General features: G+C 42.2%; 1 protein-coding gene and 1 long non-coding RNA gene across 2 annotated transcripts in view; one reads left to right on the forward strand and one right to left on the reverse strand.

Moving 5' to 3' along the window:
* LOC112449528 (uncharacterized) overlaps positions 1–14083 on the reverse strand; it is a 305782-nt gene that overhangs the window by 119299 nt on the left and 172400 nt on the right. The gene's annotated exons all lie outside the window — the stretch shown is intronic.
* Positions 1443–10692, forward strand: TMEM74 (transmembrane protein 74). The gene is made up of 2 exons (XM_005215600.5): positions 1443–1706; positions 4083–10692. The coding sequence occupies exon 2, from the start codon at positions 4122–4124 to the stop codon at positions 5037–5039; it is 918 nt and encodes a 305-aa protein (XP_005215657.1). The 5' UTR covers positions 1443–1706; positions 4083–4121; the 3' UTR covers positions 5040–10692.

Here is a 14083-nt window from a genome sequence, read left to right on the forward strand (position 1 = left end):
CAAGCTGGAATCAAGATTGCCGGGAGAAATATCATTAGCCTCAGATACGCAGATGACACCTCATTTATGGTAGAAATTGAAGAAAAACTAAAGAGCCTCTTGATGAAAGTGAAAGAGGAGAGTGAAAAAGTTGGCTTAAAACTCAACATTCAGAAAACTAAGATCATGGCATCTGGTCCCATCACTTCATGGCAAATAGATGGGGAAACAGTGGAAACAGTGACAGACTTTATTTTTTGGGGCTTCACAATCACTGCAGATGGTGACTACAGCCATGAAATTAAAAGACACTTGCTCCTCGGAAGGAAAGCTATGACTAACCTACACAGAATATTAAAAGGCAGAGACATTACTTTGCCAACAAAAGTCCATCTAGTCAAAGCTCTGGTTTTTCCAGTCATGTATGGATGTGAGAGTTGGAGTGTAAAGTAATTAGGCTCCAATTAAAACAAATAAATTTATATTAAAAAAAAAGAAAGCTGAGCGCTGAAGAATTGATGCTTTTGAACTGTGGTGTTGGAGAATACTCTTGAGAGTCCCTTGGACAGCAAGGAGATACAACCAGTCTATTCTAAAGGAAATCAGTCCTGAATATTCATTGGAAGGACTGCTGCTGAAGCTGAAACTCCAATACTTTGGCTACAGAACTGACTCACTAGAAAAGACCCCGAGGCTGGGAAAGAATGAAGGCGGGAGGAGAAGGTGAGGACAGAGGATGAGATGGTCGGATGGCATCACCAACTGGATGGACATGAATTTGAGTAAACTCCAGGAGTTGGTGATGGACAGGGAAGCCTGGTGTGCTGCAGTCCATGGGGTCGCAGTCCATGCCTGAGCGACTGAACAGAACTGATTATTTAGACACTCTGCTAGGCCCAGGAGAAGCAGAAATCAACAGGACAATTCCTTGCCTTCAATGGTCACATTTCTCCAGATTTTGTGGGCAAGGCAATGACTTTGGAAACAGATTTTTGAGCACAATATTAGAGATCGTTTATTGTCTTTTTTACCCCGGATGAGGTATTAATTCCTCTGAGCCTCTTTTTTCATTTGTAAAATGAGAATTAATAAAATCTTGGAGGATTTGTTATGACGGTGGCTCAAAGGTTAAAGCGTCTGCCTCCAATGCGGGAGACCAAGGTTCGATTCCTGGGTCGGGAAGATCCCCTGGAGAAGGAAATGGTAACCCACTCCAGGATTCTTGCCTGGAGAATCCCATGGACGGAGGAACCTGGTAGGCTACAGTCCACGGGGTCGCAAAGAGTCAGACACGACTGAGCGACTTCACTTTCACTTAAACAAAACTAAATATGCATACTGCCTGGCACACAGTTGTAACTAAATATACACCCAGAATACTCAAATATTCCGTCATAACACGGAGAATAGAGGACCTTACTCTGAGTTTAGGAGCCTTTGGTTTGAGTTTAGGAGCCAGTGATTTCAGCGAGAGAGAGGAGAGAGAGAGGAGAGAGAGAGGAGGGAGGCCGGGCGGCCGACCCAGACTACATCTCCCGGGATGCTCAGCAAGAGGGAGAGCCCCGCCCAGCCCCGCCCCGCGGGCTCCGCAGGCGCAGCCCACCCCACGAAGCGGGCGGCGCGCAGAGGCTACAAGTGCTGCGGCTGGTGAGCGGGGTACTTTCCCGAGGAGCGGCTCAGGGACTAGCGCGCGGTGCTCCAGGCTCACTGCGTGGCCAAGGCAGGAGGTGAGTGGCGGCGAGTGGAACGGGGAGGAGGCGCTGGAGCGCGCAAGAGACCCCGAGAGCTTGGCGGAGCTGGGGAGCGCGTCCCTTGTCCCTGCCTAAGGTGCCTGCCTAGCCTTTGGGTATTTGGCGAACGCATCCCAACTCAGGGCACCACGGCGGACGCGGAGCTCACCCGGAATGGGTTGATTGAGTCCGTGGGGAACATCGATCGCTGCCCGGTGCTTGCGGCGCGCCCTTACAGCACAGCGCGCGCAGGACGGATCCCGAGGTCGCCTCCCTAGACCAGCCTCGCCCGTGTCAGTTAGTTCCCATGCAGATATTAATGCTCTTAATTGCTGGCGGACGGACGAGGGAAAGTGCTGTCTCCGCGTTCTGCGGGTGCAGTTTTATTAACCGCGCTCTTAAACCAGAGAGGAGAGAGGGAGGAGGCTGAAGGAAAGAGCCTTTGGCTGGTCCCCTGGGATTATCCATTCTCCCCTGAGAATGGAAGCCCCGGATTACCGAGCTGCAAAGGAAATCGACTGTGCAGCTTGTTCCGATGGAACAAGCGGAGTCTCTCTTTTAAGAGATAGAGGCAGAAGAAGGGAATTAAGTGGAGATTTCTGTCTCCCTCTCTTTGTTATAAATTGGAAGTCCCATAAGGGGCTCTGCCGATTTTTATCTAAAGTAATCCAATTTGATGGGCTAATTGTGCCAGAGGTTAATCAGCGCACCTAATGTTTGAGGGAACTGCGAGATTTCTCATTTCAGTAATCGATCAAACCCGTTACCATTGCTTCCTTCACTGAGGGATCCCGCAGTGAAGGGTGGGGGTGAGGGGAGGGGGTGTCTATGCACTTACTAAAGGAAAGCTCTGGTTCAGTTGTGGTTTTCCTGCATCTGATTTTTTGTTTGTTTTCCTGTTTTAGCTGCAAAGAAACTCCGATAATAGGAGAAGTGTGTGTGTGTGTGTGTGTGTGTGTGTTTTAAACAAACGCTAATGTAGAGCATAAAACATGTGGATTTCCCCTCTCATATTTTAAATGAGTTGCCAGGTGGATTTCTGCTTCACCTTACCTGCGTTTCTGGGTAGGTTACCAGCCGTTGGAGCTGTGGATTTTGAAGCATAATAAACCTCTAAGACATGAGTTAAATCTGTTATTATTCTGGACTAGGAAGCAAAATAAAAGGGACTTTACTTGAAACCTCTGTACTTTCTGATAGTAGAAAGTAAATTTTTATTCCTCAGAAAGATGGCAGAGGCAGAAAAGGACAGGCAAATGGTTTTATACTCAACGCAAAATTTTCTCCCATGAAGGTGCCTTGCTGTGGTGAGGTAGGGCAAAGTTCCAGAGGTAACCCTGGAAATAGTTTCTCCCCTATTGGCCTCAACAGAACTGTGACTCTGTGGGTTTATGATTTGTATTTTATTGTCAGTTTATTTCTAGACTGGGGTTTGTGAAAACTTCCTAGATGGTTGATGTCCTGTACACATTTGTTAGCAAAGCGTGCAGAGGGAGAGGAACTCATACTCACTCAGACCTAGAGTGCATGGGTAGCAGACCTTTACCTGAAGCAGGCAACCCTGTGTGTGTGTGTGTGTGTGTGTGCGTGTGTGTGTGTGTAGGAGTGGGCTAGCTCATTGTATTTTTCAGAGATCACCCTATGAGGTGTGTGTCTACGTATTTTTGGGTCTAGAACATGCTGCCATTGTGTAGCAGTAAGCTGAGAATGGAATCACAATGAACAGGGCTGTGTGATTAGGGTCTCTGGGTGTACAAAGTGTACCGTTAGGAGTGTGGCTTAATCAAGCCAGCCATCTTTCACCCACTTCAGAGCCACCCAGTCAAAATACCGAGCTCCAGTAGAGCCCAACTGCTGGTGACATATTGATTGGTTCACCCATGGTGATGCTCTAACGATGCTAATCTGTATTAGCATCTGTTCTGAACTACAGAGAGTGTAAACACTTACAATTTAACTGAATTATTGAGAAGTCTGTGCTTCCCCAAGTTCTTCAGAAAATCAGCAGCTCGCTGAAAAAGGTCCTGCTTTTCTCATTTGTATCTCTGTGCAGGAAACCTGCCTTCTCGTTTGAGGGATCCTGTCACCGAAATGTGTGATCCTTGGATAAATTTGGCTTGGTGACGGCAATGCTTTCTTCCCAGACACTGCCACTTCCTCCATGTTCCTTTTTACCCTGACTTAAGTTTTGCCATTTTCACACTTTCCCGCCACTAGGTAGCTTCTCCTTTCTCTTACCTATTTTAGGGGGAATTGGGGCTGAAGTGTCAAAACCTGTAGGTACAAAGGAGAAGAGGGCCTCAGGAGCAGTACTCCTGGTGGTCAGGTCTTAGCTCCTGGTGGATTCTTATCTAACTGTATTGCTATTGGCAGACTCTCTGGAAGCTGCTGGGGAATGTCTGACTAGCTCGAATGGAGCTCCACTACCTTGTTAAGAAGAGCAGCCAGGCAGCCCCGTGTGATGCTGCTGACTGGAGTTCAAGAGGGCCTCCCGGGGACCAGGCAGATGCAGCAGCCACCAGAGCTGCTCTCTGCTGCCAGAGACGTTGTACCTCAAAGCCCAGAGCATTGGAGATGGAAGCATGTAAACTTAGCCCTTCCCCAGCATCCCCTTCCCCCTCCCTGCAAGACAGTGCTATTCACACAGACTCGCTGCCACCAGGACCTCTCAACTCAGGGAACAACCAGATAACAGCAGAACAGAAAGTCTGCAACTGCTGCAGCCAGGAATTAGAAACCTCTTTTACCTACGTGGACGAGAATGTCAACCTGGAGCAAAGGAACAGGCGCTCCCCTTCAGCAAAAGGGAGTGATCACCTGGGAGACCTCGGCTGGGGAAATCCAAATGAGTGGTCCCACGAGTCTGCCATATCCCTGATTTCCGAAGATGAAGATGATGCCAGCTCGGAAGCCACCTCTTCAGGGAAGTCAGTAGACTATGGTTTCATAAGCGCCATCTTGTTCTTGGTCACTGGCATCTTGCTGGTGATCATCTCGTACATTGTCCCACGGGATGTGACTGTGGATCCCAACACTGTGGCGGCCCGGGAGATGGAACGCCTGGAGAAGGAGAGCGCGAGGCTGGGGGCTCACCTGGACCGCTGTGTGATTGCCGGACTCTGCCTGCTCACGCTTGGGGGGGTTGTTCTGTCCTGCTTGCTGATGATGTCCATGTGGAAGGGGGAGCTATACCGTCGTGACAGGTTTGCCTCCTCTAAAGAGTCTGCCAAACTCTACGGTTCCTTCAACTTCAGGATGAAAACAAGCACTAACGAAAACACCCTGGAACTGTCGCTGGTGGAGGAAGATGCTCTCGCTGTACAGAGTTAATTCTGGTTGTGAACTTCTTGAGAGTCTGCCTTGGTATTTTATATGAACAAAACAAAGCAAAACACATTTCTTAAAATTACTAGTGCAGTTTATTTGCCTGGCAAGAAAAGTTTGTTTCCCAAACCAACAGCCAGTGAGAGCTTTTGCTCTTGTATTTTTTATTTAAAAGAAAAGCCATGTAAGACGCATTAAGAAACCACAGCCAGCTCCACTGGTCCTTCTAAAGAGCTGAGACTAATCTGTAGTGGCCACCTGCTTCTTCTATTAATACTTCTATAGCAAAATATTTCTAACAATTCAGTGTTCAAATGATTTCTTTTACATGATACGGGATGTTTTTCTTTAGACACTAGAGGGTATAGAACCAATTCGTAACCTGTTTTGTGAAAAAGAATGTAAGCACTAATCACATAAGGCTTACATTTAATTCTCAAAGGTGCTTATCCATTTTCTTACTCAACTTATTCTTTCTGTAATTTGGCTAAACATTAAAATATGGGGTTTTGAATTTGAATATTTTGAAGCTTGAAGATACTGATTATTAAAAAATGCAAAAATACATATGTTATTTTCAAAATTATTCCTGTACTCAAAAGTGGTAATTAAGTCATTAGAATAAACTTTCTAATAAAATTATATAAATCAGCCAATCTGAATTTAACCCAGAATGGTAGTGCCAGATATTAGCCAGTGTCATATGCCCGTTTTCTAGATAAGTAAAATTAATTGCTGATATAAACCTCATTTTCTGTTTGTGATTTAGCCATCATATATATTACACATGCTGAAGTCTTTCTTGGTTCTCACCCCAGAGAGGTAAGCATAAGAGGTTTTTATCCTATTTCCAGATACCTACACATCTAGGCAGGTTGAGTCATAACCGGCTCAGGCACACTCCCAGGCCGTGGTTGTTTGGAGAAAACCTCCAATACACGTGCAGCTAGACTCGTGGGGACTGGGCCTAGAAACTGGTATCACTTGTTCCAGGTCAAGCAACAAGTCGTTGCCCCAGGATGGCAGCAGTCCTTAAGCTCACAGCCAAAAAATAAAAAACTAAAATGAGACGAGAGAGACTGAACACACTGAATCTGTGGGAATTGTACTTCTCACCCGAATTTACTTCCGCTAACAATTTTGCCTGGAAAATCCCGTGGACGGGAGGAGCCTGGTGGGCTGCCGTCCATGGGGTCGCTAGTGTCGGACACGACTGAGCGACTTCACTTTCACTTTTCACTTTCATGCATTGGAGAAGGAAATGGCAACCCACTCCAGTGTTCTTGCCTGGAGAATCCCAGGGACGGGGGAGCCTGGTGGGCTGCTGTCTTTGGGGTCGCACAGAGTCGGACACGACTGAAGCGACTTAGCAACAGCAACAATCGTCTAAGGCATCATTCTGAGCACCTTATACCCAGGCTCTCATACCTGTGAGATCTTGCCTTATAAATTCAGACTTACTTTATTAGAAGCACCATAAGCGAAACAGTAACCACTTTGCAAAACACACACTCAGAATCCCTGCTAACTCAGTGTCTCTGTGGGTTATAGTTCAAGAAGGCGATGGAGAATGCAGCCTCAGAAATATCTTGCATTTTACAGCTCTTCTTGGAGGTGTTTTCCACCTCCCACTTCAAGAGTAGTTTCAGTTACTGTGTTACCAGGGTTGTTTGAGTCATTCTTAAAGAGGACTAGAGCTGGGAATCAGGGTGGAGAGCAGATTCTAAAGCCTGATTCTAATGTCTGAAGTTTTTGTTGTTATTGAAGACTGTGGAGTATGTGGGTGACTCTGGCTGGCAGAGTGTGTGAGTCAGGATATTTATGTGAATGAGCTCTTATGGGTGTCAGGTTGATTTGGTGAATTGGGTACACTGTGTTGGTAAGGGTTAAAGTGAAATGCAGAAGAGAAGATCAGAGAATAATAAAAATAGGACAGATGTGTCAAAGAATTATCATGTTAAAATGGTAAATTATATGGATCTCAGAAGAAGCTAGATGTAACTGGATTACCTTATCCTTAATAAGAGACCATTACTGATTTGGAAATAATTGGGATAATACACACATGATTTCTGTTTTCTATAGCTGGTTCTCTGTGCTTTTTGAAGAAACTTTGTTTTTTTGTGGCTCTCCTGTGTTGAGGCCAGCTTTTCCCAACAGTATAAATTTCTTATCCTCAAGGTTTATATATAATACAAATTGTCAGATTCTAGCCTGCTTGAGGATCTACAATGCATGATGTTGAGGCAACAAGGGAATGATCTCTTTGGCTGAGTTAGTAGGTCTGAGCTGTGTGTTATTTTTTAAAAAGTATACTGTACAAAATACATGTTTATTCATAGACACTAATTGGCATCCTCTGAGCTTTGTTTTTATTTATTGATGAATCAAGTTTAGTCAAATTAGTCAAATTGCAGACTTAAACAATTAATGAGCAGCCTGAATTTCAGGTTGTGAAGGAAGACAAATTTGAGATTCAAATGTGAGAAAATGTTTTCAGTTCTGTAAAGCTTGTGATAAAGGAACAAAGACAAAGCTTTTCATTTGGAAGTATTTTATGATTCTTGTAGTGCTACCAAATTGTATATAGTTCCACTGTGATCTACAAGATATGTATTCCTACACACACACACACACACACACACACACATGCTTAGTTGCTCATTTGTGTCTGACTCTTTGCAACCCTGTGGACTGTAGCCTGCAAGGCTTCTCTGTCCATGGGATTTTCCAGGCAAGAATACTGGAGTGAATAGCCATTTCCTTCCCCAAGGGATCTTCCTGACCCAGGGATTGAACCCAGATCTCCTGCATTGCAGACAGATTCTTTACCATCTGAGTCACTAGGGAAGCCCTACATGTTTATATCCCAATTAGGAAAAAATATTCAGGGAAAAAAGACTTAAATCAGAGTATGTTTCTTCCTTTTATCCTTAAAATTTTAAAATGGAAATATAGTAAGTATAAGGTAGACTACAGTCCATAGAGTTGCAAAAAGTTGCAGAGTCAGACATGATTGAAGTGACAGCATGAACACGTGCACATATATGGTAACTTATTTTACCACTATTTAAATCTGCTCATATATGGGGCATATCTCTTTTACCTTCTCCTTATATGAGGGCAGACCATTATACCAAAAGGAAGCAATTCAGAACATCATCTGGGTGTCTCTAGGGCTGTGTTAACATGACTCAGATAACCGCCTTCATCAGTTATGATTTCTCCAGGTGTTCAGCTGTGTAGCTCTAGTTTATACTGTGTCTGAATTCAAGACGAAGATTAATTGAATTTTAAGTGATGGTAACACAGGTAACAAAAGACCCTGAACTTTAGACATTGTTTCCAATCTGATAAAGAGGGTTTGGGGCTCTAAATGTATTTATTTAGAAGTACTTTGGCAAGATCAGGTTATACTGTTACAGATAGTGAACAGAACATAGCTATGGTGTGGGTCTTGCATTCTTCATGGAAGTTTGTGACCCTACACCTGTCTCTTTAACACGGTGCTGGTTGTTACCTCTGAGAGTTTTTATTGCAGACCTAGACAAGTAAAACTACTTTTTCAGAGGTCCATAGTTTAGATCTTTGATTTTTTACCACGTTTTAGAAAACTAGATTCACCTTCCTAATCTTAAAAGAAGGCAACTCATTGTTCAGCATGGAGGCCTGAAGGGGTGAGTACCAGCAAGAGAGCTGCTTTTCTCCATTACTGCTGGGATCTACAGGCTGCTAATGGCCAGCTTAACTGTCTTAATGACTTTAATAAAAACTGTTCCTTTTCAGAGCACCTTAAACTGTTTTGGCAGAGCTGAAGTGATTTCTTTGCAGTCTTGTGTGTCCTTTTCAGCCATCTGGAGCTCCATGTCATATGATGTACTGGATCTTTCATAAGAAGAATGTCTTTTTCTCCAGGCTCCCATTTCATAGCCGATTCATAGTTTAGAGGATTACAGGACTACGTGGAACCATGAAATTCTAGGTGGCTGTGGGTACTTTTACCCACAAAATTGCCGTGCTTCTTGATGCTGTACTGCCTGGCTACTTGCATTGATATCAATATCACATGCTTTATTGTCTGCCTGAAAACACCCGAGTCCATTCCTCCCACACTTATATGTGCCCAGTACAGGCACATATCTTTCGATGTGCCAGTTTAGACAGAGACTGCCCTGCCAAGTTCATTTGTGCCTTCTGTTTGCTGCCGGGTATAAGGATAAGTGAGTGAGTGAGAATTATGTCAGTTGAATATTGGAATTAAAGGTCTGAATCCAAGTGGTTCTACTTTTTGTTACTTCATTGTAACAAAATTCTAGGCAGGACCCTTTGAACATTTTATCCTTCATCTTTCACATGTGCAATGATAGGCACATGCAAAACTTTTATTATTCATATAAAGTTAAAGAAAAATGTTCTATAGATCTGTTAGGAGAAGGTTTTTCAGTCTGAAGCTTGTATTGCATTGCAGCAATAACTGCTACCACAAAAACGTGGTCTGACTAAAGAGACTCACAGCCTTCATCAATGGTTCACCTGTTTAGCAAGATTTAATACCACCAACTAGATTCCACTGTGACAAAGTAATAAGAGCCTTACAGTTCTCTGTATTGGGGTTTAACCTTTTCCAGAATGGGGCATAAAGAATGACTATAATAAAAAAGAATTATAAGGAAGTCTAACTGGCTTTTCTCAGTATAAAATGCTTTGTAAAGAGAATTAACACTTCATCTTTTAGCTGATTTTCAGCTATACAATTTTATGGTCTGTAGTTTTCTGTAGTATTTCCTTCCAACTTGTACGGGCATAAGTCTTGGGAAGTAATTTGCCTGACTCGTGCAGTAGCAATGTAAAAAGTAAGATGCTATTTCAAATATGAAAAATTGATTTCAAAAATCCATGGGTTACCCTTAAGAGCATACCTGTCCATTTTTTCTGTTTTTAGTATGCAAGTTTATGTACACTCAAGTCTATGTATTTATTAGGAGAATATTTATAATTATAAAACTGTAATATTTAAAGCTATTATTAGAATAATTTTCTTATGGGAAACTTGGCATGCCTAATGTTAACTTTAAGGACAAGAGAAGTCTTTCACACATCATGAATGAAGAAGTTGGAATCAACCTCAGAATGAGATGCCATAATTATATGGATTCTTGCTTATTTGTTTTTTTGGTTATTTAGCTTCCTGCAGATGTTTAATTGACTTTTTTTACCCTCTCAATTTTAGCCTTACAAAAGCATGGCATATTTAGAAATTATTTTACCATGATTATTATTTTATTTTAAGGAAATTTGGGTAGCAGACAGTATTTTCCTTTGCTTCATTTTAGCAGTTTTCCTGTGTTTCAGGAAGAGCCAGCCTTATTTTCCCACTGCCATCTTCACGCTTCCTTGCCAGACTCCGAATAAATGTCATACCAGAAAGCAAAGACAGTTATTACTATACAGTGTACTGAGAGTTTATGGTTCTCATCATGCTTTTCATTTTACTTTCTTGCCAAACAAGAAAAATAATTTAATGTTGATTATGTGTTTTTTATATTATAAAAAGGGAAGTTATTCAGGTTCTAGACTTTTTATTAGAGCATTTGATGCTGTATATGTTAATAGTAAGTATGTCATTATCATTTTAAAATAAAACTATTAAGATGTTTTATTGTGTGTGTTAACTTTTATTTAAATCTGAATATGTAATGTTGATTTTTTCTTTTCAAATTACATTTGAAATTATCAGTAAAAAATTTAAAAGTAATATTTATCCTTGATTCAAGTAGAACATTCTTTTTGGTACCGTATCATTGAACAATGTAAACTATGCCTTATTTTTTTCTACTTTGTGTGAAATAGTCTATGAATAGCTATTTGGGTTTCTCCAAATTATTCAGTATTGAACTTAGAGTATGAATTGCACAGTGTGGAAAAAATACAGGAATAAATATTTTAAATATACTCATTGAGAAATATAGAAAGCTTTGAGGTGAGAAACAAATATTGGATAAGCTCATGCCCTGCTCTTAATCATTTTTAATGTAATTTTGATCTCCATTTTCATTTGAGAGATAGATAATGTATGTAATGAAGTGGAATTTTATCCTTACTATATGTAAGTGCTGTCAAGGTTGAGAATCCTAAAGGGACAATTTGAAGTGAGGCCCCATTTATTGCTCCACTCGTTTGAAACCAAGTGGATCCAGATTCTTATCTACTATAAAAGAAGAAAATCTAGTGCTTTTTCATACATATTTTTTGCTAGAAGACCTTTTTTTTGGTTAACCACCTCTGTCATTCAGAATGAGCTGCACAATGGTGCCATATAACTCCATGGTCTCTTGCTACCTGACCCTCAGAGGTCAGCAGGGAGCCTCCCAGGGACCCAATCTGATACCTTTCAAATGTTGCTGATTGTGCACTCAGAGGGAAAAAGAGGGTCAGAAAGGTCTCAAACAGACATTGTTATCTCCTCACAACTTGTTAGCCAGGACTAGCTACATAGACCCACTTATGGTAGGAAATGCATTTCTAGTATGTGCTCTGAAATGGCACACATCTGAGCCATTTTCATCTGTAAAATAGGTATAAACTGTTCGCTTTGCAGGGCTCTAATGAAACTTAGAGATATCAAATAAACCTAGAAGCAAAGATATTACTTTGCCAACAAAGGTCCATCTAGTCAAGGCTATGGTTTTTCCAGTGGTCATGTATGGATGTGAGAGTTGGACTGTGAAGAAAGCTGAGCGCCGAAGAATTGATGCTTTTGAACTGTGGTGTTGGAGATGACTCTTGAGAGTCCCTTGGACTGCAAGGAGATCCAACCAGTCCATCCTAAAGGAGCCCAGTCCTGGGTGTTCATTGGAAGGACTGATGCTGAAGCTGAAACTTCAGCATGCTAAGAGGCCACCTTCTCATGGTGGCCACCTCATGCGAAGAGTTGACTCATTGGAAAAGACCCTGATGCTGGGAGGGATTGGGGGCAGGAGGAGAAGGGGATGACAGAGGATGAGATGGCTGGATGGCATCACCGACTGGATGGACGTGAGTTTAGGTGAACCCCGGGAGTTGGTGATGAACATGGAGGCCTGGCGTGCTGTGATTCATGGAGTTGCAAGGAGTCGGACACGACTGAGCGACTGAACTGAACTGAACTGAATGAAACAAGGTAAATCAGACAAAGTCCGAGAGAGAATCCTGTTAGGTATTCTCTCATTGGATCCACAGTATCTTATGTGCGCTGCTTTGTAACAGCAGAACCTGGGTTTTTGGAAGTACTTGGGAATCATGATCATGAGCTGCTGACAAACTACTGTATTGGGTCATCATCAGGATCATAAATAATCTCCTCCTCTTCTTTCTTCTCCTTTTCCTTTTTCCCTTCTCCTCTTTTTCCTCTTCTTAGCCCCCTCCTCTTATTTTTCTCTCCTCTTTCTTCCTTTACCATAATCATCAACTATGTGGAAACCATTCATTTGCAGGTCTTTTAACATTTCACCATCATAGATATGTCTGAGAAAGCAAATCATATTTCCCTTCAAGAGACAGAAAATCAGTCTGGAGAACTGTCTTTAGCTTAATTGTGAATAGTTATAACCATCACATGCTATGTGGCAGAAAACTCAGATATCTCTTTGAATAGAAGAGTTATGCCATAGGAAAGTCCAAAAAAATCCTTTTATTTGGTTGAAAAAAATATATATATTTTACATTCATAATGTTAAAACTTAAACGATTCTATTCAGTGAGCACTCTGGCAAAAGGCTGTTCCTCACTGCCATTCATCCAGAGCTGAGTGTATGTGTGCTTATATTGAATTTATCTTTGAATTTTATTTGAATTACTCACAATCTGCCAAATTAGGAAAATTAACTGCTCTGGAATACAGATGATATTAAGAGCAATTAAGAACGTTAAGAACAATTGCCAAAAATTAAACTTTATTTTCCCTTGATATTTAAATGGCATAGTCAGCTATGCCCCCTGCTGCTAAGTGATCCATAGCAGAGAAATCAGGGACACCAGAGAAGGAAGAGGGCAAAGCCAGGATTTGATTACAAGCAGAATAAAAGGGGATTGGGAGAGACGGATGCTAGATTTTAAACAGTAATAGATGAGGCTGAGAAAGACTTCTAGAGAAAAAGTTTCGTTAACAACACAGCCTTATGTCAGAGATTATATTAAGGACATAGCTGTTTTGGCTAATCTCAAGAGCCATCATTAAGCTGGGAAAGAGAAGCTGGGATTGAGAACCCAGCAAATGATTCAGGCTGGAAGCAGGAAAATTTTGAGTTTAGTTAATGGTACATGAAACTGATGGAAACAAGTAGTACAGAAGCCTAAGTTGCTGAAGGAATTTTATTGCCAAAGAAGCCCTTAAATATATGAGCCTTTATAACAACACTTGGGCCCCGATACTTGTACTAGCAGGAAGCAGGCCTGAAAATTTATACAGGCCCTAAGGAGGGCATACTCCTGAATATCCACTTTAGATGTGGCCAGAGATGGCAAGGAAGAAACAAACTCCTGGAGGCTTGAACAGGGGCTTTCGGGAATGGTAGATAAGTGAATTTCTTCCAGAAATCAGAACAGAGCCTAATCAAAGAATTTACCATCCCCATCTTCCCTGGTGGCTCAGACGGTAAAGCGTCTGCCTTCAATGTGGGAGACCCGGGTTCAATCCCTGGGTCGGGAAGATCTCCTGGAGAAGGAAATGGCAACCCACTCCCGTATTCTTGCCTGGAAAATCCCATGGACAGAGGAGCCTGGTGGTCTACAGTCCATGGGGTCCCAAAGAGTCGGACACGACTGAGCGACTTCACTAAGGACAAAAGGACTATATAATGCCTGACAGGGTTTCAGCGTTTCTGTGGACCCATAATATGATTATCATGTGGTTACCGTGTCCCTGCTACCATCATTGTATATTGTATATGAGGGATAACTTGTCTTCCTGGCTTATACTTTTCTTGATTCTAAGAAGAGACATCCAGGCCTTATGAGGAAGTCTGTGCACACCTTGGAGGGCTTGGACTTGGAGCTGGAAACAGTATCTAGAT

Source organism: Bos taurus, chromosome 14, assembly GCF_002263795.3.
Source record: "Bos taurus isolate L1 Dominette 01449 registration number 42190680 breed Hereford chromosome 14, ARS-UCD2.0, whole genome shotgun sequence".
Taxonomy (NCBI): domain Eukaryota; kingdom Metazoa; phylum Chordata; class Mammalia; order Artiodactyla; family Bovidae; genus Bos; species Bos taurus.

What these genes read in the sequence shown, in the direction of transcription:
- TMEM74 (XM_005215600.5), top strand. Translation starts at nt 4,122, where the DNA reads ATGGAGCTCCACTACCTTGTTAAGAAGAGCAGCCAGGCAGCCCCGTGT.